Below are 23536 nucleotides of genomic sequence, written 5' to 3'. Positions count from 1 at the left end.
GTGCCACGTGTCCGCAGTGCGGCTGCGCGCGCCTCCCGGCAGTTCCGGTGGGTCCGTCCCCCCCCGCCCGGGCCGGCGCCGCCACACGGGCGGCTCCGAGCGCGCCCGGCCGAGCCATGGCCCAGCCCGCCGGGGCTCCCACCGGCCAGCAGCCCTACAGCAACGGTGAGTGCGGGGTGGGCTTGTGGGGCTCGAGGTGGGATAGGGCCTGGCGGGGACGGCTCTCGCCCCGCGGCGCTTCCCCCGGGCCCAGGCCGCCCTTCGGCCCGGGGCAGCAGGGGCAGGGGCCGGTGCCCGCGGGGAGGGGGTTCCAGGGGCGGCCCTTTCGCTGCCCGGGTCGCTGGGTTACACCCGGCTGGGTTCGGCGGTGCCCACCCTGCAGCCCGGCCACCTGCGGCCCGAGGCGAAACGCAGCTAAATTAGGGAGGAAAGTAGGAAAGGAGCAGCAGCGGAGCCGGGCTCCTGCTGTGACCCCGGGGGCGGCGGGGGACGGTGGGAGTGAGGGGTGAGCTGCTGCCCCAAGTGTCACTGAGGAAAACACAGAGCGGCTCATTAGGCAAAATAAATCTTACTTCTGCCTTAAAAAAAATCATAATGATTTCTGAGTACATTTGTCTGTGGGTATGAACGCCAGTGTCTTTCAGAGAGCCCGTGTCTGTGCTGCCCGGGTAACACACACGGCTCGAGCTGCCCCGGACCGTCCCTTAGCCCGGGCGGGTCCCTGCCGGTGGCACGGGTGACACAGCCGAGGTTTGACCCTTTGGAACGGGGCTGTACATGTGGCACTGTGGTTATCGCTGAGCTCAGCCTGCGGCGCTGCGGGGCTTTCTTTGCTTGCCGTTCTCGTAAAGCCGACATTATCTGGTTCTGTGTGCTGCAAAGTGGGAAGGTCTTGATTACTTTCTTCCCCTCAAAATATTTTGGTTTTTTTTTTTTTTTTTTTTTTTTTTTTAACGAGATATTGAATGTGAAACAGAACTTACTACCCAATGTTTTAACATAGGAATAAGAAGTCCAAGGCTAGCCTTGTCTGTCTGTTTTTGTTGCATATGTGCAAATCTGTGCTGATGGAAGTGTCTCCTGATTTCACATACACATCCTCTGCACTTGCTTCCTTAATTATACACTTGTGTGTTTCAGTAGCTGTGCTGCATCGTAAGCAGTTCAGTTATAAAGATATCTTTTGAATTTTCTTCCCCCTCCTCCTGCAATGTGTTTATTGCCTTTCTTCAAAGTTATCATCAAAACCACGATTTGCAATTAACTGTGTAGCTGCTTCTAGGGTGAAGAGAGTGGGAAGAGTATGAATGTAGTGTGGAGAGAGAGGCTCTATCCTGGAGAGCTTATGGTCTGAGCAGAGACTGTACCAAGAGAATGTTAGCTACTGGAGTAACTGAGTGGGATGATTTACAGACTGGCATTGCTTTATGTTTGCTCATTTCCCTAGTGTCAGATTAAACACATAATGGAAGTTATGGAGAGGCAGTCAAGAAAGAAGAATTTCAGGCTACTCAGCTGTCAGGTGTATGAAAAATAAAGAACTGAAATGTAGAGTGATGCAAATACTAGGTAATAAACTGAAACAGTTGTTATGGTATGTTAGAGATAAGGTTTGGGTTTGAAATAAATTGTTCAAGCATAAACTGTTCAGAGCATTGTTTAAAATGTGTGTTGAGAGGGTGCTGTGATCCCTGACCTTTATACTAATACCAAAGCCCTGTGAAACAGTTCTGGGGGTACTGAGTGCTGTAGTGGTGCTTACAGTGGTCTGTGAGGAGAGAAAACTGTCAGCAGGACCATAAATTGTTCTACAGCTGTCAGCCCTTCTTTGCTACTTGTTGCTTGCTGAAGTGTTTGCAGGTAACTCCCTGAGCTTGCATGTCCACTAAGGCAGTAAATTGTCACAGCAGCACCATGTGCTGCCTGAGAAATTGTTTGGCACAGAGCTTTGGGTTGCTTAGCAACAACCTTCCTCTCCTTCATTTCTGTTTATCTTTTAATAGGACCAGTATTCTGTACTCATTTTATTGCAGGTGTCTAATTTGTTTTCCAGCTGATAGATCTGAAGTGCAAACAAGAAGGAGAAACAATTCTTCTAGAAAACGTTTTGCTCTTCTCATGTGATACCTTAGCGTGGTACTTTGATGTCATGAGGTGCTTTAGGAGCTGTTGAGTCTGGAATCCAGCAGGTCAGAGTCAGGTGAAGTGGACACTGTTGGCATCTGTTGGGATGTGACTTTTCAGAGTGTTTATCTTTGCATCTCTGTGAAGCTTGGAGAACTTGTGGCTGGCAAAAGTGATGTGCTGAGTAACTGGCTTGGAGTTTCACAGAACAGTGAAGTTCTGTGTGGCCGAAAATGCTACTTGGATCCTGGCCAATCCTGGCCATCCACATTAGTACTTTGACCATTTTATAAAACCATCAAGCAACCTTCACATATATATTCTGGTGCTATTCCTGATCCCTTAGAAACATTAAATGGCCTTGTATTATTGTAGAGGAGACTTGTTATGAAATAGGTGGCCTTTCTTCTATTACTGATTAGTTTCTGTGGTCTCTGAGTGTTGTCTGTCTAGCTGCTGTGCAGGTGAAGTAGCACTTCAGTCCACATGTAATTCCTTGTTTGTTTCTGGCTTCACCGAAAACCAGCAGCATTTGGGGAAAGCTGGACAGCCTAGATACTCTCTGATGGGTGTCAGTAAGAAGGTCAGGTCAAGATGGGTACCTGGATGGATCCAAACATCAAGTCCTGAAAAGTTTTTGCACACTGTGAAACTCTTTATAAAGGGATTTTATCCCTTAGTGCTATTTCTGTAGCTTTTTTGATAGCCTTGTGCAGAATTGTCTTGGAGATATGAACTATTACATGAGGGTGTCAAGACTTTTCATGGTGCTTCTGACTTTTAAAATAAAAAATGAAATTGGAACATTGTTTTGTGGTGAATTTGATTTATATTTTTGCATTAAGTGCCATAGAAAATATCAAGTAGGTCAGTTTTTTTATATCACCTCATTTCCACTGTTTTATCTTCAAGCAGGGAAAACCGTGCATAAGAGAGCAATCCAAATACTCTGATTTCTGCCTTTCTAAGGTGAAAAATCAAGTTATTAAATCAATTAGTATTTGTTCTGTATTTTTCCTGCAGTTTACACTGATGATGTTATCAGTGTTTGTGTGGATGCAGTCAGAAAGTTTGATAAGAATTCATAATTTTTAAAGGTAGCAATTCTAATTGCCAATGGGGTTTGTAAATGGATTGTTGGAAACTCACCTGATACACTGCAAGTATACACTGTAGTTTTTGCAGGTTGCTCATAACTGTAAGCATTTTTGTCTTTGTGAGCTTTTTCTTTAAACCCCATTGATTTTAGAAAATTATGCCTATGAGCAGCATTGTAACAGTAGCGTATAACTGGATTTTGTAACTGAAGGATAAATTGCATGTTGGAATTAATGGTTGTAGAGTAATATGGTATGTACCTTTTATGCACAAATAAGAGGCAGTGAGGATGAGATCATTGGCACTGTAGTAGTTATGTGGACCTATGCAGTGAATTAACAGCTGTGTGTGACCCAGAGCCTGAGATTTTCTAGGGAATGAGGAGCTGAATGATCAGTACAGTGTTTGTCCTAACTAATAATTTCAATGTATTCTGCATTTAGCTTAATTTATTGTCGAAAATATGTGAGTTAATTTAACTTGGAAATGTGAACTTGCTCACTTTTCAGATTTTAGCCATTTTGTTACAAGAGGAAACCAGCCATCTTTTTTTAAATGTGTAACTGTGTGTGTGGAATGTCTCCAGTATCTAAGCTGTGTTTTTAGGGGATTAGGAGAGCCACAATGTGACTGGCTGGACTGATGATACAACATTGGAAAGTCTTTTGGTAGTTGTGAAGGAGTCATAGCTGGCTGTTGCCTGCAATATCTAGTACGTTCTGCTCAGAAGGATTTTACTTGAAAATTGATAGTCTCTCTTCAGCATGTCTGTTTTGTGGCAATGCTATGAACAATCTGTAGTAGTACCTTTCTTGATGGAGCTCTAATTGCACTGGAAATACTGTGGGATTCTGTTAACCTGCTCCTCTGTAAAGTGGGAATCTGATGATGTTCTTGCCTGTATTGTTTACTCTTAGGAGGGTTATTAACCTTTTTTTCAATTTTTTTTTTCTTCAAATGAGTAAAACTTAGTTTATGTGTACCAACCAACAGATGCATAAAGAGCATCATCAACCTGTAAAGTTTAGATAAACTTACCCTTCATTCTGTGCTGGTGACCAGTCAGCCACTCACATGAGCAGTCTGTGTATGAATAGTTCTCTTACTAAAATTAACTGCAGAAACTTTCATAGATTAAGTCAGTCACTTGAGAAGTAGCATGGTGACCTATGCTGGCACTTGGCTGGCAGTGTCGTTGTGGCAAGCTGACGTGTAGGTTGGTGTCAGTCATCATGTGAAATGGCGTTCTTACGCAATGGTTCTTCTGCTTTCGGTCTGCTCGTGTGTGTCACTGCCAGGGGTGTGGGACAGTGCTCCTCTGTGGGCAGCTTGCTTTTTGGGGTTTCTGAAAACTGGATGGGATCCTGTGTGAATTTCAATCCAGGAGCATTGATGGTACTGGAATGTTTAGTGGTTTCAAGGTTACTGAAACATAAAATAAAGATGTAAGTGTTGATAGCAAAATACTGCTGAATTCATGTCCCTTGCAGTAGTACTTCTGTCACACTTGATGATTTAAATTACAAATGGCTTGGAGACTAATAAAGTCCTAAGGAAAGACATTCACAGACACGTCTTTTGTTTTCAGAAGTGATACATAACCCTGGCTTCCTAAAGAATGTAGTTTTTTTTCATTCCAGGCCCTGTTCAGAATCAGCTGATGCATTCCCCAGATGGCCAGGGATACAGCCCTGCGGCTCCAGGATCGTACTCCCATCAGACGCCGGCCAAGGTTCCTCCACATCAGTCTTCTGGACAGTATGGCTATAGTGGCTCTCAGAATGTTTCTCAATTAAACAATTACCAAGGACCTGGCCAGACTCTCAACAGACCACCGGTGGCAGCTTTCTCCGGGTCACCATTACAACAGCCAGGTCCTGTTCCACAAGGGCTGCTGCCTGTATTACAGAACTCAGCTGCTGTATCATCTGCTGGGAGCTTTCCTCCTGGAGCCAGCCCACCGGTGCTTTCAAACTGGCAGTACAGCCAGCCTCCTGTGAGTCAGCCACCTGGGGCTCAAACAAGCCCTTTGGCTGGTGTGCCTGGGACAGGGTCAGCTCAGCCACCGTCGTCATTATCAGGAAGTACAAATCCTGCAGGGAGTTATCAATATGCTGCTTCTCCAGGGGCTCCTCCACTGCAGAATAGCTACATGAAGCCAGGTAATCAGAACTGTTTGATATTTTACCAATGTCCATTTTTCAACCACCTTTTAAAATAATGAGTAGAGAACTCTGAGTATGTCACTCTGCAGTGACATTTTGCTTGTGGAAGATTGTTAAAGCAGATACACCCATCAGAAATACTCGGATGCTTTCTTTGGGTTAGAAATGAAAGTTCTGTGCCCAGATTGTGTGTTTCAGCTGGCTGGAGCAGGTAACTCCTGAATGGTGTCCCATTGTTTTGGGATGCTGTGTGTGGGTGATGCTGTTTCTGTGACCTTCACAATTTCCAGGGGTAACTGTTGGAGCATTAGCATATTTCAGTCCAGGACTTCATAACTGAAAACTAGTTCCATTTAGTGAGCATGCTCAGTAACCACTTGATTCACGTAATTTTCTGAATAGCCTGTCAGGTTGATGCAAATAACTGGAGCACAGCCTGGAAAGGAAGGTGTTCTGTGCTGTTGAAATAGAGGTCAGTTCAATGGAAAGCTTCCTTCCCCCAACCTTGTAATTTTCACATTTAATGATAATTGTAAGTCTTCAGAAAGTACTCTAAAAGTAAGAGATTTTGCTCCTGCTGCTTTACTGCTGGTATATGCAGTGGTAAAAGCTTTTCTAACACTAAATAGCTCTATTGTGCAACTTGTGATTATTATAAAAACACAGTTAATACTCAAGTTTCTCTTTGCCAAACTTCTGTATGTTAGTTTTTTTCTGACTAAGCATGGAAATAGGACTTAGGTATGGAAATGTTTTTCATGTGAAAACAAATAAGTTTTCTTGTTAAGTGCTCTAAGCCTCATTAGAAGTTTTTATTGATGCTAGTTTTTTTGTTATATGCCATCCTAATTTTCTTATGCTATTCAAAATGTCTTAAGCTCACAGAATTTATGAAACTGTTTCTGGGACTTAATTGGAATAAACAGTAAGTACTTTTGGAATTAGTGAGGAAAATATAGAGAAATTTTGGAAAGTGGCATATGAAATGAGAACAAGTGTTTGGAATAAGTAATTTTTATATCCATTCGCAGCCTCCTGAGCCATTTCCCAATGATCACTTTTAAAATTATTAAACTTGTTTTATGATCACTTCAAATTTGGTTATAGAGTTCAGATCTTTTCTGTACATCTTGAAATTCTTGCCAACAATAGCAACAAAAAGCTGAAAGAGCTCAGTACCTATAGGAAACCAGAAGGAGAAAAGTGTGACATAAGCAACCTGAAGTTGAGACCCTCTACACATGTTAGGATTTATGTATCTCATGCTGTTCATCATCTAATAACAGGAATAGTTAGAATTCAATCTGTGTGTTTTTGTAACAAAACTTTTGTGACTTTTTTCAGGTGGGTTAAACTCCTCCTAAAAGTTAATCTCTTTATAGGATCTGCGCCTCCACCAGTGACTCAGCCTTTAACTCCACTCCACCCTCCAAGGCCACCTTTAGGACCTCCACCAGTTGGGGGCCCACCTAGGCCATCAACAGCGGCAGCAGGACCACCTAGCGCACAGTTTCTGCAAAAATCAGCTGCAAACCAAGAAGGTAAGAAACAATTCGCTCTTTATGTTGAATTCAAACATTGCAACTTGCTGTAATATGCAACCTTTAAAGTCAAGCACATTGTTCTATGAGAGACTCAGATTGTAAAATTATACTAATACAGCTGATAACTTAATCTGAAAAGAGCAGTTAAGGACCTGGAAAGAAGAAAAATTCCTGTAAACAGATGTTAATAAAATTTAAGAAATTAACAGTTGAAAATAGATTTCCAAGCGCTGTTTTACATGGCTGTGTCTCATGTAGTTGACATCACTTTTTTTTGTGTGTTATAAAGTGATAGGGAAATTCTCTTTTCTCTGTATCCCTGACTACTGTGAGGACAGAAATCCATGTATGATTCCCTGTATTGTTCATTCTGCAGGGAGAGAAAATGTGAATCTTGCAATTCCTTGCTGTTCATGTAGCTGTACCTTATTCTTCTCTGTGTAAAATCATTGAAACACACATCTTGTATTTGTTAGTTGTCTGAAGGAAGTTACTAGAGACTGTGAAGTGTCAGCTGTTGAAGACAGATACCTGACTGTGTCTCCTGTGGGCCCTGCACAAGTATGCCATTGTTTAGGAACTCCTCAGGGCTCTGTATCAGACAGACTCCAATTGTTTGGCGTTTAGTGTCCATGCTAGATGGGGCTGTGTGCGAGTCAGCAGCTTTATTTTTAAATACATGGTTCTGTCAAAGCTGTTGGTTCCTTGCATGTTCAGATTGACAGTTTCTCGTGTGTGATAGCTCTGTGAGCACAAAAATAGTATATTCAGATTTAGATTATATGGAATGTATTAAATGCATCATAAACAGCTTTTGCTTAGAAAATATTTTCTTCATCATGAAAAGAAACATTTTCAGAGCCCTGGAGAGATAAAAATGTTTAGTCTATGAAGCATCAGTCTATGACTGATGCTAGCAAGATTCAGTGTGTAAGTTCCTTTTATTGGGTCATCTTTGAAGATTTTAATAAAAAATGGTAATAAAAATAGAGTACCTACTTATCCTTAGCAATATATAGTTGTGTTAGTATATTTAGACATAGTTGGCTTACCAAAAACTATCCTTTGGGAGCACTCTCTGAGTTTCAAGGTTTTTCCGATCTTAGATTGAATTTCTATCTTGACTGGTATGTGACTGTGTCAGAGCTGTTTCTGTTTGGTGAGCAGTAGTGGACTAAGTGTGTAAATTTAGGGAATCTGGTGTTTCTGTGAATTATCAGTGGAAAAAGTTCTTCAGGGACCTCTTAAGCTACAGGTTACTTGGAAAACTGCATTGAGCCTAAAAATGCTTCCTCTGCTGAGGAGGGAGCGTCCCCTGACCCTTTATGTTGACTTGGAAGCTGTGGCAAATCCCTAATCTGAAGGACTTGTTAAAGGTTATTCAATCAGGAGTGTAGGGACTTCTGTTTTCCTTAACTAAAAAAAAAAAAAAAAAAAAAAAAAAAAATTGAAGTTTTATGAATGTCCTTTGCAGAGGTCACATATGCAGGGGACGTGTGTTTGAGAAAGAGAATGAAGTGTATATTTAATTCAGTTTTATTGTAGGTCAAAACTAAAGTAAATGCAAACTATGCTTATCTTAATATTTACTTCTTTGTAACTTGTGCAAATTTTTCCTGTGGTTATTTTATCTTTAAAGGTGATGCCATGCCTGCTGCCAGTGATGGGTCTGTAGTGCAAAACAGCTACGATGCAATAGAAGGTGGTGGCCTCATGGGTAAGGCTTTGGGTTGTTATTATTATGGAACTCTCAAGAGTCTGGGAAAGATAGAAGTTTAAGAATTTGTGTACAAACATGTCCTTAGTTCAATGCCTGTCTTGAAGCTAAATGTGAAATGTGAAGCATTGGCAATTAGCATGTCTTTGTCTGTGATATGTAAAGTAGGTGACAGCCCTTTGCAAAGTTGACAGCAGCTGTATTTTTTGCACTTGGAAGCTAAACAGGCAGCTCTCCTGCTGTGCTAATGCCTCAAGTAAGATACAGTTCTCCAGCAACTAAGTATCTGTCTACTCTGCTTCCAGCAGCTCCACATTATTCTCCTGCAGCCCCAAATCTTAAGATGAATAGAAGTGTTGGATATTCTTACCCTGCCTTACCTCCAGGCTACCAACATTCTTCTCCACCTGGAGCACCAGGAATGAATGCATCTGCTTTGCAATATCCAGATGGATCAAAACATTTCCATCAGGTAAAGATTGTCTGGTTTCTATCTCAGTAGTACCTCTGGTGGGGGCATGTGGGTAAAGAAAATTGATGGGTGGTAGGTTTTGTGCATCCCTAGGATGCTGCTAATTTTGTTCCTTGTTTGGGCACCATTTGTTCAAAAGGATAGACATCAATTAATTAGCCCAGAATTAATGCTTTTTCCTGTGCCTTGGTACAAGTTTGGGCAAGCTGTATGCCAGCTCTTTGTGCAGTGTTCCACCCTCAGATCTGTTCAAGATGTTTCTTTTGAAACTTTCAGCTGCTTTTGGCATGTTTCTCTTCTATGGCATTGTTATTGTTAGCGGAAGGATTTGGTTATTCTTCCCCCGAACTATCAAAGTGAACTGACCAACACTTTCACCAGCTGAGCCTCTGTATTTCAAGAGCTTTATAGGCAATTTATGCTACTTTTTTCCTCTGTTATGTTACATGCATAAGTCAAGTTCATGTGACAGCCAGTATTTCCAAATATATTGATACAATGGCAGTTAGTACATAAGCAAAACAAACTGAAAGGGATATATATAAAATGTGTGGTTTTAAATGGGCTGTGTGTTGCATCCAAGTAATTGGTGCAAATTTGTAAAATTTTATTTTACTCTAGCCTGCCATGGGCACTAATCACTTAACTGCATCAATGGGTGGCCTGAGTCTACAGCAGGAAGGGTTAAGACCTGTGAATCTTCTTCAAGAAAGAAATATTCTTCCTACCACCCTTTTGAAGGCTCCTGTCCCCAACTTGCATGAAGACATCCAGAAGCTCAACTGCAATCCTGAGTATGATTATGCAATTGCTATAATACATCAAAATAGAAATATAAATTCCTACTTATATTTATAACTTGACAAAGTATTTTCTTAATTTTATGAGTAGAAAATACTGAAAATGGGCTTCACTATGTTACAGTAAAGGCAGTAAGTGGGTTTAACTTTGAAGAGGGGAAAATCATTTTTGTAGAAAGTTTGAGGAAAAATTCAACAAGGCAGCTATAGATAGGTACTGTACAAAAATTTTATGCCTGGAAGTGAGTATGGATGAGAAGATAAAATTGGACTTAATTCAGTTAGGTCAGGTACACCAAAAAGATTGTGCATGAAGTAACATGGATAACCTCTGTAATGAAAAGTAACCATTTAAAACAATGGAGTAAATGAAATTTCAAACAGGAGGCTGGCAGTTGGTTAATCAACTGTTCTCTCTGAGGAGACCAACCAAACTGTGTATAGCCAGGGACTCCCACTTTGCAAATATTTTAATGGTAGATAAAGGAAATAACAGCGCCTTTGTGATGACGTTCATGCAAACAAGCTTCCACTTTGTGGAAGCTGCTGAGTGCTCAAGACTCAGAAAATGATGGTGGGATTGTTTATAGTTACTATGTTTTTAAAACCACCTTTTAATCATTGCCAGTTCTGATTTATTTCAAAATAACATTTAGTATATAAAGATTTGGTGCAACTTTGAATATTGTTAGGCTTAACTTTGAATTGAGTCAAAATTTGACTAAATTGACACTTAGTTCTGTGTAAAGAGCATTTGTATAAAATAGGAACTCAAAGTATGTACTGTGTGTCAAGCTTAGACAGAAACAAAATGATTTGACAGAGAAGATCTTTCATCTGGAAACAGAAATTCACCATCAACGGCTCTAGAAAAATATACTGTACCATTGAAATCATAATTTATTTGAAAGCCTCTGAAAATAACCCTTTGTCCTCCATGTAGGTTGTTCCGCTGTACCCTGACTAACATTCCTCAAACTCAGGCCTTATTGAATAAAGCCAAACTTCCTTTGGGGCTCCTGCTTCATCCTTTCAAAGACTTATCGGTATGAGAAATATTCAAAACTTTACACTCTGAAATATCAACTATGCCTTCACAAAGTCCAGACAATGGCCAGTGAATTATAAAACAAGAACAGGTATCTTGGCCTAGAAGAGCTACCATAGTAACTGACATTTCATTGTTCCATACAGATTGCTGTAATTTTTCTCAATTATATCTCCCTACCATTTTTAAACCTTCATGTCTCACTTCTTAATAAAAAACGAAAGCCTCCCAAACCTCAGAAAAACCAAAAGCTTAAAGGCAGCACAGAATTTGGACTGTGATAGCAGGCAACACCTAAATTCCAGGTTCTCACGTATCAGTTGTAGTTATTAATTTCAAACCTAGTACTAATTCTAAACTCAAGACAAGTTGACAAAGTTGAAGGGATTTGGATGTCATGAGACAGCCAGACGACTTTGAATTTAGCAGTGTCTCTCTTAAACATTGGGGTTTTTTCTGAGTTTAATTGATTTTTCAAAGATGTGGGCTTTTTTTTTCCCCTCTGGTTTTTGATCTGTATTGGGTGCAGGACTTGTTCTTAAACAATCAGTGTAAAATTAAGGAATTTAGAGGCTTAGAAAGGGAATCTACACAGTCAGATATGTAAGAGCTCAGTTCCTACCTATCATATTAAGAAATTGCAGGGATGCTGTGAGGAAGCAGAAGTACTCCTTCTTTCAACAAGGATGCTTTGAAACAGGAAGCTTTTCTTTTCCAGCAACTGCCAGTGGTCACTTCCAGTATTATTGTGAGATGCCGTTCCTGCCGGACGTACATCAACCCTTTTGTCAGCTTCCTAGACCAAAGGAGATGGAAATGCAATTTGTGCTATAGAGTCAATGATGGTAAATTTTAAATGTGCTTTAAAATGTTGCAATTAACCTTTCCCACCTTGGCATTTGAGACTGGAGTGTTGTTGGCCACATCAGTAGGGGGATTGTTGTCAGTCCTGCTGGGAGTCATGAGAAATGTTTCCCCATAACAATGGGGTCCCTAAAGAAACACAGTAAGCCCAAGCAGTCCCTCAGGGTACCTTTGCACAAGTGTAAGTGAGCTCCACTGCCTGGTGTAGTTCTCCACATGTTGCCCAACAGCCACCAAAGAGTTGATCTATTTGTTTTAAAATGCAGCACAGCCAATACTAGTGTGAAATACTAATATATAAACTTATCTGCAAAGTTCCTGAAGAATTCCTGTATAATCCTGTGACAAGAGTTTATGGAGAACCTCATAAAAGACCTGAAGTCCAGAATGCTACTATTGAATTTATGGCTCCATCTGAATACATGGTAAGGCTTTATTTACTTTTAGTTATTCCTTCCCTTTGTTTTATATTCAGAGGGAAGTCTGAGCTTTATTTCAGAGGATGCTTTCCAGTTCAGTAGAACAGCTGTTGCCTTAAGGAGTGTATCTGAGAACTCATGGGGAGTACTTCAGAGAATTCACTTTTAAACATTTATGATGCCAAAGTTGTTCTGTATTTAGAATATGTAGATTTCTTCAGAAGAAAACTAGAATTTTGGTATTACCAAATAAGAGGCAAATGCACTCAGAAATTTTTGCTATCATCTGCATGCTGTTTTAACAGTTTAAAGTGCAATGGAATGAATAAACCCAATCTAACAAATGCTATTTGAAAATTAAAGGTAATCTTTTCTTTGCTTAGCTGCGTCCACCTCAGCCACCCGTGTACCTCTTTGTGTTTGATGTCTCTCACAATGCAATAGAGACAGGATACTTGGATACAGTCTGCCAGACCTTGTTAGACAATCTTGATTCGTAAGTACTTTTTCCTTAAAATCTCCCATTTTCATTCCTCTTAAACATAGAATAGACACCAATATGCCAGTCCTTGCTGTGGAAGACAAGTTTCCTAGTGTGGGCAAACAATGGCCAGTGTTGAGTTAAAATGTACCCTAAAGCTGTAGCTTTTTTCCCATCACAGCTACACCAGTATGAAACGTAATTTTGAAGCTTGATTTTCAGTCTCTTTCCTATATACTTCATCAGTCACCAAAAGAATAGAAGCATCATGTTCATGATATCTTTTGAACTGTATTTTTTAAAGGCTGAAATATAAATGAAAGATAAATACTGGCTGAAAAGAGTCATGCATCTAATAAACTTCTCATAAAATGCATACTGTTTGAACTACTTAGTATTTTGCAGTTTATTTCTTCCTTTTCTTGCACTTTTAATTACCCTTTTAAGAAGTTTTCACCTTCCTGTTTGGTGATTCTACCATCAGTTCCTTTTTTGTTGTTTTTTTATTCCTTCCAAAATAATTTCATGAAGCTTTTGCAGTCTAGCTGTTAAGCTAACTGCTTGGTAACAACCATGGAGGGATGCAGTGGATGTTAAAAAAAAAAAAAGCCTGCAGAAATGAAATTTCATCTCGTTGAACACCATATGTCTCATTTTCAGGCTTCCTGGGAACACTAGAACAAAAATAGGCTTCATAACGTTTGACAGCACAATCCATTTCTATGGTCTTCAGGAAGGTCTCTCTCAGCCTCAGATGCTTATAGTTTCAGATATTGAAGGTATGGAAAAATAATTTTTGTGATCACTACCTATTAATGGCTTCTGGTTATGACATCCTTTAAAAATATGTATCTGGTGGGAGTTTCTAGATCACAGTGTCAGTCTCTCTAGTAATGACTTTAGACATACCATATGTGCAAGTTTGTGTATGAAGACATCTCCCTGATGTCTGAGCAATGCTGTGGCTGCTCATGACTTCAGACATAAAGACAGCCTTCCTAAGTTCTAGTTTCATTTGTACAATTCTCTAGATTCCTCTTGAAATTCTAAGTACTGATTCTGGATATCTTTCTGTAGATTTTCTTCTGGCTGGTGCTTAGTTCTTGTCCTTCTGTCTTTTGTTTCAAATCACCTTTCACTGGATGTTATTGGGCAGGGTAGAATGAAATATCTGGAAATATATGCTATGTGATTTTGTTTAATAGTCTTGCTTATCCTCACCTCTGATTGCTACTTTATCATGGGATTCTAGCCACAGGAATGCTTATGAGGGAAAAAAAAAAAAAAAAGTCCACATAATTATATTTGCATGGGTTAATACACTGGTACTGTGTATTTTTTTCCAATAAGTATGATGGTTGGCAAATAAAGTCAGGTAAAGCTTGATGTGTTTTTAAAAGATAACTCAAATATTTTTTTTCCCTTTCAGATGTATTTATACCAATGCCAGAAAACTTATTAGTAAATTTAAATGAAAATAAAGAGGTAAGAAGCAAGGACTTTCTTACATAACTAGTGACATTTACATAATTGAGGATATGTTTGGTAATTTTTTTATTAATTAATGCTCATTAACACCTGCTGTTCAAATGCCAAGTTTGAGGCAAAAAAAGACGTCTTTTATTTATGTCACTGTAAATTCTTGCCAACCTGAAACAAGACAAGACTTCCTCTTTACTACCTTAATATTACACGTGTTAATATTTGGTTATGTTCAGCTATCAGCTCCATATAAAGTAGAAAACCATGATGGCTCATAGGCCTAATACTGTTTTTCTCACTTATAGCTAATTCAAGATCTGCTGAAGACATTGCCACAGATGTTTACCAAGTCCCTGGAAACTCATAGTGCTCTGGGGCCTGCATTACAGGCTGCCTTTAAACTGATGTCCCCCACTGGAGGTAGAATCACTGTCTTCCAGACACAGCTCCCATCTATGGGAATGGGAGCACTGAAGTCACGAGAAGAGCCAAACCAAAGAGCAACAGCAAAGGTTAGCAAAGCAGAAAGGTTGAGAGTACTAACAACCCTGTTGTGTGCATAAAGGTGGTTCTAGGATTTCCTCTTCTGGGTTAATTTTGTGCTTGTCTTGCTCATTTGTTAAAGTAGCAGAAAAAAACAAAAGAGAAAACAAGCAATATAAACACAAATCAATTACCTGATTGTTTAAAATATTTTTATCAGTGATGGAGAATTGATATTATAAGAGTCTCTGAAAATAGGCAGTAAACGTATGAAACAATTTTAATTTCTTTTGTATTTTGTAATAATCCACTGTGTTAACAGGATATACATTTGACACCATCAACTGATTTTTACAAGAAGCTGGCCTTGGACTGCTCAGGGCAACAGGTTGCAGTGGATTTATTTCTTCTTAGTGGGCAATATTCTGACTTGGCTTCTCTAGGTACGTCATACAAAGCTGTTTTGGGGCATGTAACTCTTGAATTTTGAGCAAATGCATAGAATCTACATTGATATTTAGTAGATGAACCTGATTTGAATTAATCTAGCATGTCAAGATACAAACTTGTCCTTGCTGAGCAGTGACAGTGAATAGAAAGTAATCTTTAAGTCCTGCTTTAACTTACTTATTTTCATGTCCTCCCTTAGTGAGTCAGGATTCTTGTGCTACTGATATAAGTAGTGGAAATATTTTCTTTTAAATATCAGTGTCATTGCCTTTAGAGCAAGTTTTATTAGCATTTTAGGTTTTTTTTTCTATTTAACCAAATTTTCAAGTTACAGCAATTTCAGTTCAATGGAAAATTTTCACATACATACTAGAATACACAGTTGTGCCACAGACAGAGTTGTGCCACATCTCTGTCTCTGTAAGCAGAGCAGGTCTGTGACTGTGTATCTGAGTGAATTGCAGGTGTGAACAATTTCATAGTTTAAAGACTGCAGCAGCAATTGTCTGCACTCTCCAGTGTATATTGGTTTTATTACAGGTTGTATATCAAGGTATTCTGCAGGTAGTGTCTACTACTACCAGTCTTACCATCATAAACACAACCCTGTCCAGGTGGAGAAATTGCAGAAGGAGCTGAAGCGATATTTAACTAGAAAAATTGGGTTTGAGGCTGTCATGAGGATAAGATGCACAAAAGGTCTGAATTCACTTTCTTAGATTTTTGGGGGGTGGAGAAGAGGGAAGTGGGTGTTTGCTGCTCTTTGGGAATGTTTTCATTGGTATTCTAGCTGTTTTGTAACCTCAAATGATTAAAGGGCTAAGATTAGAAAAGTAAAACTCAATACCAGGGATGAGACAATTTAAGACTATATTTGTGTTGTTTTCTGGCATCCAAGTTCCAGTTTATAATGGTCTAACCTGGAAGTTTTCCTGGACTGCTATTTCAACAAGGGACTGTTTTTATAATCTAGATACTTTCTACTACTGTGCATTGATTTGCCTTCCTAATTCCCACTTTCTGCTAGGCTTTGTGGATTCTTTGGATCAGTTGTCAGTTTGCAGTATTTACCTTTTCGGAAGATAATGTATTTTATTGAGGGGGAACATTCCAGTACAGTCAGATACATTGATGGCAGATCTGTATATGGTGCCTGTACTTCACAGCTATAAACCCCAAACTGATTCATTATTATCTTGTAGGTCTTTCCATTCATACTTTCCATGGGAACTTCTTCGTACGATCTACAGACTTGTTGTCATTACCCAACGTAAACCCAGATGCAGGGTACGCTGTGCAAATGTCAGTGGAAGAGAGTCTTACTGATATGCAAGTTGTTTCTTTTCAATCAGCTCTCCTGTACACCTCCAGCAAAGGTAAGGTTAGATTGAACCAACAGTGGTGTTTGCAGTGTTGCTTCATAAAACAGTATGGAGGTTACAGTTTTATTTTTTTGCAGGTGAAAGGCGAATTCGTGTCCACACTATGTGCTTACCTGTTGTCACAACACTGAGTGATGTGTACCTAGGGGCAGATGTGCAGGCCATCACAGGGCTCTTAGCCAATATGGGTGAGTGCACTAAGAGCTTGTTGGGATATGCGTGGATTGTATCCTTAAAGGTCTGAGCAATAATCCTCTGGCAAGTGGCATTAAAAGAAAAGATTCTCCCTCATTCTAAGAGTACTTTCAAAGTTGCAAACCTAGGAGAGTTTTGGTTTTAATGCTTGGCTTAGGTGAAGGGTCGGTAGAGCTGTGTGTAATCACCTGGGCTTAGGTTTAGTCTGGTGCGTCATTGTGGGCCCTCAGCTTTTTTCTGAAACACTTGACTTCCCCTAGAATGTAGTAAAAGCTTAAGCTGCATGATAAAGTGAGAGAGGTTAATGTATGTGACTGCATTCTTGCCAAGGGAGGAAACCCTCCTCATTTGAACCTTGTTCTCTGTTTTCAGCTGTGGACCGCTCGGTTTCCGCTACGCTGAGCGATGCTCGGGATGCCCTGGTCAATGCAGTGATAGATTCTTTAGCTGCTTATCGCTCATCCGTGCTGAGCATCCAGCAGCCTGGGCTCACAGCTCCCTACTCACTGCGCCTCTTCCCACTTTATATACTGGCACTCTTAAAACAGGTAAGAGCGGAAAGGAAGCCAGGCAAGAGGATGACTGTGTGGCAAGTCAGCCTGAAGTAAAAGGACAGTTCTTCAATGGAGAACAATTTAGTTCAGAAATAGGAGTTTAGAAGTTAGTGTGCAAAACCAAAAGCATAAATGTTTTAAGCAATATAAGGGCAAAATAATAAAGACACTGACTAGTGAAGAGAATGTGTCAGGGTACTGATAGTGTTTTCTCAGGAATCTCAATTTTGTGCATCTCTGGAAATGTAGATCCACACAACAGTTCAGTGTGGATTAGAAGAGAGCTGAGTGCGTGGCAGAGAGGGAGTTGGCTGGCTGTTCTTGCAACAGGTTTAAAGCATTTCACAGTATTTGCTCAGTGTAAGTATTTTTTAACTGAATTTCCCTGAACTGATAGAAGAAGTAATTTAAGTGTTGGATGAACTTGTTTTTTGATTCAAAAAGAAGTTTTGGATTCATACATCTTGATTAGGAATTGACCAGCATGTTGATATTGAGCTTTTTCATGTGAAAGGCTTGATAAGCATTTGATCCAGTCAGGTACGAGGAGAGAGCCCTACTTTGATTTATAGCTTTTTTTTGGTACCAACGAGCCAGGACTATCTCTTTCTTGTAAATACAGACCTAAGATTCTGTACATTGAAGCCAACTGTAAACTACTCCAATATTTATTCTTTTAAATTTCATTAAGTAGCATTTTTGAAGTATATGTTAGAGAGTATTTCAGGGTGCTTTCATCTCAGCTGTAGTGCTCACTAGAAAGGATTGATGGTGCCAGGTTGAGGTTAATTCTAAATCCAGAAATGGGAATGAGACTTGTGTGATTTGTATGTGAAGAGAACAATGGAGAAGTAAAATACAGTGAGAAAACACTTGGGGTGCATCTCTAGAACTTAAGTAAGTTAGAAATAAGTAGTAGGCAATGTGTGAAATTCAGCTTCTCTTGCTTTGCTTTAATGGTTAAACTAAATGCCTGATTGTTTGCAGAAAGCATTTCAAACTGGGACAAACACACGTTTGGATGAACGCATCTTTACCATGTGTCAGGTGAAAAACCAGCCCCTTGTTTACCTCATGCTCATGACACATCCCAGTCTGTACAGAGTCGATAATCTCACAGATGAGGTCAGTCTTTGCCTTGCTACATAATCTGTTTGATCCCAAAGATCTGTGTGATGTGAAAGTAAATGTGTTAAAAATCTCCCAGGTTTTTCATATTAAAGCTGCACAGCTAAAATATAATGTTTCATATTCTCCCACTTGCTATATTTATGCATTTATTTGGAACTGAACTGATGAATTCTAGAGTGAGGCTGTGCTTTGCAATAGATGGATGGGCAAGATTTTTTCCTAACTTATTTCACCTTTGTGTCATTATCTTGTGTTATAAATCACATACATGTGATGACATCATAATGTATTTTTTGTCCCTTTGTAGCTTCCTTTATTTTAAAATACCAAGCAGTTTTGAGAACAGGGAATGTTTTTGTAAAACACTGAGCAATTTTAGAAAACACATCTTTGGTACATAACAAATTGAATATTCCAGTTATAGAAGTAATTAACTAATATACATTTGATGAAATTCACCTTCTCTAAATAAAACATTATGATTTATTAGTAAATTGTTAATTAATAAAGTAAATTATTACTGTAAGTATGGCTTGAGCTAAACTAAGAAAAACATCCAACTCTAGTATTCAGTGTAATAGATCCTACTTTTATTTAACATTCTGTTCTGGCTTTTTGCATCAAGATGTGAACCACTGTTTTCATCCTTCTTTTAGGGGGCTCTTAACATAAATGACAGAACTATACCTCAGCCACCCCTTCTCCAGCTGTCAGTGGAGAAGCTGAGTAGGGATGGTGCTTATCTTATGGATGCTGGCTCTGTAAGTTGTGTGGTGGGGTGGATTTTAAAAAGTATCCAAGTTTTCTTGGTGTGTTCTTTCTGAGAACCCAAAATATGTATGAGACTGCTGAGGTGTGTTTTGGTTTGGATTAATGTTGTTATTGATGGGTGTCTTTCAGGTGATGTTTCTGTGGATCGGGAAGAACTGTGGGCAGGGCTTTATCAGCCAAGTCCTTGGAGTTCCAAATTATGGCTCAATACCACAGAATATGGTATGTGCTTGCTCTGCACATCAATTATACATACAGTGCTGCCAGAATATAATTTGCATGAAAATTAAAATACACTACTCAGATATTAGCCCTCTAGTGGTATAGATCCAGATCCAAGGAAAGAAATAATTTCTGTTACCTCTTGAAGTTTCTTCTCATGATGACACAGTAGGAAGAGGCTGACAGTGATTGAGTTTCTCAGACCTGTGGGATCAGAGTAACAATGCTTGCAAATAGTGAGCACAGTAGGTTAGTGGGAAATCCTTTAGTTTCTGCAATAAAATGGGAATCAATCACAGCTCAGTCATCACCATTCTGACAACTAATTGCTGATAGCAGTTTATTGCTCTTGACTATTTCAAGCCCATTCAAAGAAGACAAGACTGAAACTATACATCACAAAATATATCTGTCTGGGTTTTCTTTATACCTAATGAGCTGGGCTAGTTTAAGTGCTCTCTTTACTGTTTTTCTGAGAAATACCCTGTTTGTATTAATGAATCCCTTTGGCGTTTAGACACATCTCCCAGAACTTGAAACGGCAGAGTCCATCAGAACACGAGCTTTCATTTCTTGGCTGAGAGAACAGAGACCTTTCTTTCCTATACTATATATAATAAAGTAAGTGGTTTTTAACAGTCTTTTTGCTTCTTCAGCAACCTGCTAAAAATACATACTTGGATATCATATACTGAACTTTCTCTATGGAATTCTTAACAGTAGTGTGTGCTGTGCCTGACAGATTTGACTACAGATATGACATATGAGTTGTCTCCAATTAGAATTTCAAAAGACTAAAAAAGACTAAATGTCACAAGAGTCTTTAGGTAATGTCAGATAATGAAGTAAATGCTGGTTAGGAGCACTTATTAGGTTTAATCATTACTAAGGGCTATTTGAGATCCTCTTTTCATATATCCTTAAGCTCTTGAAATGTCTTAGCACTTGACTTGTAACTTTATTAAAGCATGGTAGCCCATGGCAAATGTTTATTCCACTCAGACACTTATATTTCTGTTTTTAAGGGATGAGAGTCCACTGAAATCAAGTTTTCTGCAAAATATGATTGAAGACAGAACAGAATCAGCCTTATCATACTATGAATTCCTCCTTCATATACAGCAGCAAGTGAATAAATGAAACACAAGCCTTTGGCTTACTTCTTTAAGGAAAGATTTTGCAGTAAAGAATGATTGTGCTTATAATATCTTCATTAAATCTGTGGCCTGAGGCAGTTGATGAGAAGTTCTCACTGTGATTTCAACGAACTAAAGCAAATAAAGGACCACATCTGAGAATCAAATGTGCAACTACATATTGTACCTTAAAAAAAAAAATCAAACTGTTGGAACTGGTTGAGCACCTTTAATTTGCTGCAAATCGTGTTTTTACTGTAAGTAGTTGCAGCATGAAGTACATTTACAAAGGCAATACTGAAAAGGTGAAATACATTTTGTAAAATAAAGAGTTCTTGGTTGTTCAAAATGTATATTTCTGTAACTTTTTTCTTTTTTTGTTTTTTTCTTTTTTTTTCTTTTTGCTGCTAGATATAAAACCTCACAATACTGATCATGATTTGCAGGGAAATTCTTTCTAAGTGCATCCAGTGATTACAGACAGAGCATCTCAGTGTTCAACTTAATGCTTAAAATAGCAATGAAAGAAGTGTTCATTGTGAAATGAACAAATGCTTGTGAAGTGTAGAATCCAGTGTTTGGATTGGATTATGGCTAATAGGACTAAGGTAAGCTTAACCTGGATAAGGTGGCTGAATTTGTTGAAGCTTTTAATAAGTCAGTATTCTAATTTTAAAAACAGTGGGGAAGAGTGGGCTCTATATGAGACAGATTTTAAAAAGTCATTGGCTGAGTTGGCAGCAAAAGTAGACTTAGATGGTAAGCTTTGCTTTTCTTCAGTAAAAAGAATAGTTTTAATTTCAATTTATGAATGGTGTGGGAGGGGAAGAGCAAGGAAGGTTTTCTCAGATTTTGTTTCATTTATGTTCAGTAGACTTTTGTCTCTTGTTTACATTAAGTGAATGTTGGACCCCTCAGATCTGGTGTGTTTCTGAAGCAAGTTTGTTGGCAGCACTTCAGACTAATAAATGTTAGTCTGCAACACTGAATATTCTGACATTAAAATTGGAAATTATTTTTCCAAGAACAAAATGAAGATTTGTATATGGTTGCAGACATGCCTGAAGTTTTCAAATAGGTTCTTTTGCTGCAGCTGTGTAATGAGTCCAGGTCCAAGGCCAGTGTGCACCAAGTAAAAGCTTTAAATATACTCTCACATCCTGCCAGAGCTACAGATCAAAGCTGACATCGGACTTGAAGTAAAAAATTATATACAAAAAATATTTAAATAATTTTATGGAAGTGTATCGACAATTCTGTTTAGAAGATTAAGCTATCATTGATAGCTACCAATGTAAAGAGTACTGTATTCCAATGCCTATGGAAGTGTTGCACATGGAAAAATCTTGGTTAGCTTTTTTATTTAACAGTGGTAAACTTAAAGGTCTTGCTAAACCTACTTTCTGGGGCAACTAACTTGAAGAGGTAAAACACTTGAGTGGTCAAATATACTGTGCTTAGGACATTTGGAGATACAAATGTCAGTAGGCTCAATGTTTTAGGGTAAACATTTGCTCCCATTTCAGGCTGTAGCTGCTTGTGATTGTCAGGAGTTGCCTTACTTTAGGGGGAGGAGTTCTTTGGGAGAAATTGCTGTTGAGCACAAGAAGCTAAAGTTCAGAACAATGGCTAAAACAGCATGAAAAGACTATTATAGAACCAATTTAAGCTTCCCTGTCTGCTGCCTCTGTAGCAAACAGGAATATATTTACTTGAACTGATTTTTCAGAGAATTGCACAGTTTCTAGTCATAGTGAAGAGGCGTCTTAAGTTTTGACAGTCTGATTTTTATTTTTTTTTTTTCCCCCAGGGAGGGGGAAAGGGGACTCATCATTTAAATCATAAATGGAACCTCTTCACTTGCATAGGTTCTGCCCTAAGCCTTGTATTTTGAGTATCTTATCACTCAAATGTTGAATTGAAAACCATCCTTGCATCATATAGCCCACCCAAAGTCTGTTTCTTACTATGACTGTATTTTGCTACTATGTCCCTTTTTTTTTTTTAAGAAACAAAAATACTGGAGATGGCCTCATTGCTTTATATATACCAGACTAATGGCTGAAGATGTCAGTCTGTGTGGCAGTTAAAAAGTTTGAATTTGAGTCCCTAAGTTTTACAAAGCAGAACATGATAAAGGAGTCAGATGAACCCTCTCAGAGTTCTCTTCACTTTGGAAGAAATTCTGAATTGATCTGCTTCACTTGTACTGCTGTAGTGGCAATACAGGGAGCATGAACACACACACTACTTGTGATTGCTTTTTTACATGCAATTGAAAAATGAGGACCCTGAAGATGGACTGCAAAAGTAGGCAAGAGTGGTTTGGTACTTAGATCTCAGCACGACAACTCTACCACTATAAATGTGTGCTAGAGGTGTGTCTCTCTTTGTAGTCAAACACTTTTTAAAAAAACTATTTCTGTATTTGACACATTAGTGTTCAGCCAACATTGTTACCATCCATTTTATTTTGCTTTCATTATTGTTTTTAAATTAATATATTTGAGTCTAAGTCCACATAGACTGTGTTGCAATAATTAGAATGATTCACTTTTATTTAGAGTTAATTTCTTAACAGAATTTAATCAAAGATGCAGAATGGCTGTTAAGTTAAGGGACCATTAAATGTGATTCTAAGGTTCTATTTACTATTCTGGATGTAATCCTTATAGTAAATTTAATTTTGTAAAGTAGTGTATAATATTGTAATATTAAATCTTTGTTCTCTGAACTCAAAGATTTGATCTTCAGTATGAAGTTATAAATCTTTCCCCTTCTGAATTTGAGACAGGATTTACTTGTCCTCCTTTTTACAGTTTGTAATTTTCACTGTTTTATTCCTGTAAAAAGTCATTTATAACACATGCAAATGCTTATTTTATCTGTGCTAATTTATCAGATTTGGCTACTCAATAAAATTAATTGAAAGAACTCATGCCAGTCCATCACTCCTTTCTTATAAATAAAAGTAGAAGAATGTATTTAATCAATTGAG

At 38.8% G+C, this 23536-nt stretch overlaps 1 protein-coding gene across 3 annotated transcripts; it reads left to right on the top strand.

Moving 5' to 3' along the window:
* Nucleotides 1-37: 37 nt before the first annotated feature.
* SEC24A (SEC24 homolog A, COPII coat complex component) lies at nt 38-23476 on the top strand. Of its 3 annotated transcripts, XR_008841543.1 has the most exons (24): nt 38-165; nt 4863-5384; nt 6770-6928; nt 8571-8648; nt 8954-9120; nt 9742-9914; nt 10864-10966; nt 11687-11813; nt 12148-12257; nt 12635-12747; nt 13393-13511; nt 14162-14217; nt 14520-14726; nt 15020-15140; nt 15688-15846; nt 16350-16523; nt 16607-16717; nt 17097-17272; nt 18266-18403; nt 19066-19170; nt 19310-19402; nt 19920-20023; nt 20428-20795; nt 20950-23476. XR_008841543.1 is itself a non-coding variant. In XM_056502560.1 (23 exons), the coding sequence occupies exons 1-23, from the start codon at nt 117-119 to the stop codon at nt 20540-20542; spliced, it is 3276 nt and encodes a 1091-aa protein (XP_056358535.1). In that variant the 5' UTR covers nt 38-116; the 3' UTR covers nt 20543-23476. The 3 variants fall into 3 exon arrangements, 2 of the variants coding, with proteins under 2 accessions (XP_056358535.1, XP_056358533.1); XM_056502560.1 differs by having other exon boundaries at nt 8957-9120; nt 20428-23476; XM_056502558.1 differs by having other exon boundaries at nt 20428-23476.
* The last annotated feature ends 60 nt before the right edge of the window (nt 23477-23536 follow it).

The sequence above is a fragment of the Oenanthe melanoleuca genome, chromosome 13 (assembly GCF_029582105.1).
Source record: "Oenanthe melanoleuca isolate GR-GAL-2019-014 chromosome 13, OMel1.0, whole genome shotgun sequence".
NCBI classification, from domain to species: domain Eukaryota; kingdom Metazoa; phylum Chordata; class Aves; order Passeriformes; family Muscicapidae; genus Oenanthe; species Oenanthe melanoleuca.
This window is presented reverse-complemented; position numbering and strand designations above follow the sequence as displayed.

Bases quoted from the DNA above. Each gene is read 5' to 3' on its own strand.
- SEC24A (XM_056502558.1), top strand. From the start codon at position 117: ATGGCCCAGCCCGCCGGGGCTCCCACCGGCCAGCAGCCCTACAGCAAC. The intron at 13,512-14,161 runs GTATGGAAAAAT...TTTCCCTTTCAG, and splicing joins TATAGTTTCAGATATTGAAG to ATGTATTTATACCAATGCCA. The intron at 16,718-17,096 runs GTGAGTGCACTA...CTCTGTTTTCAG, and splicing joins AGGGCTCTTAGCCAATATGG to CTGTGGACCGCTCGGTTTCC.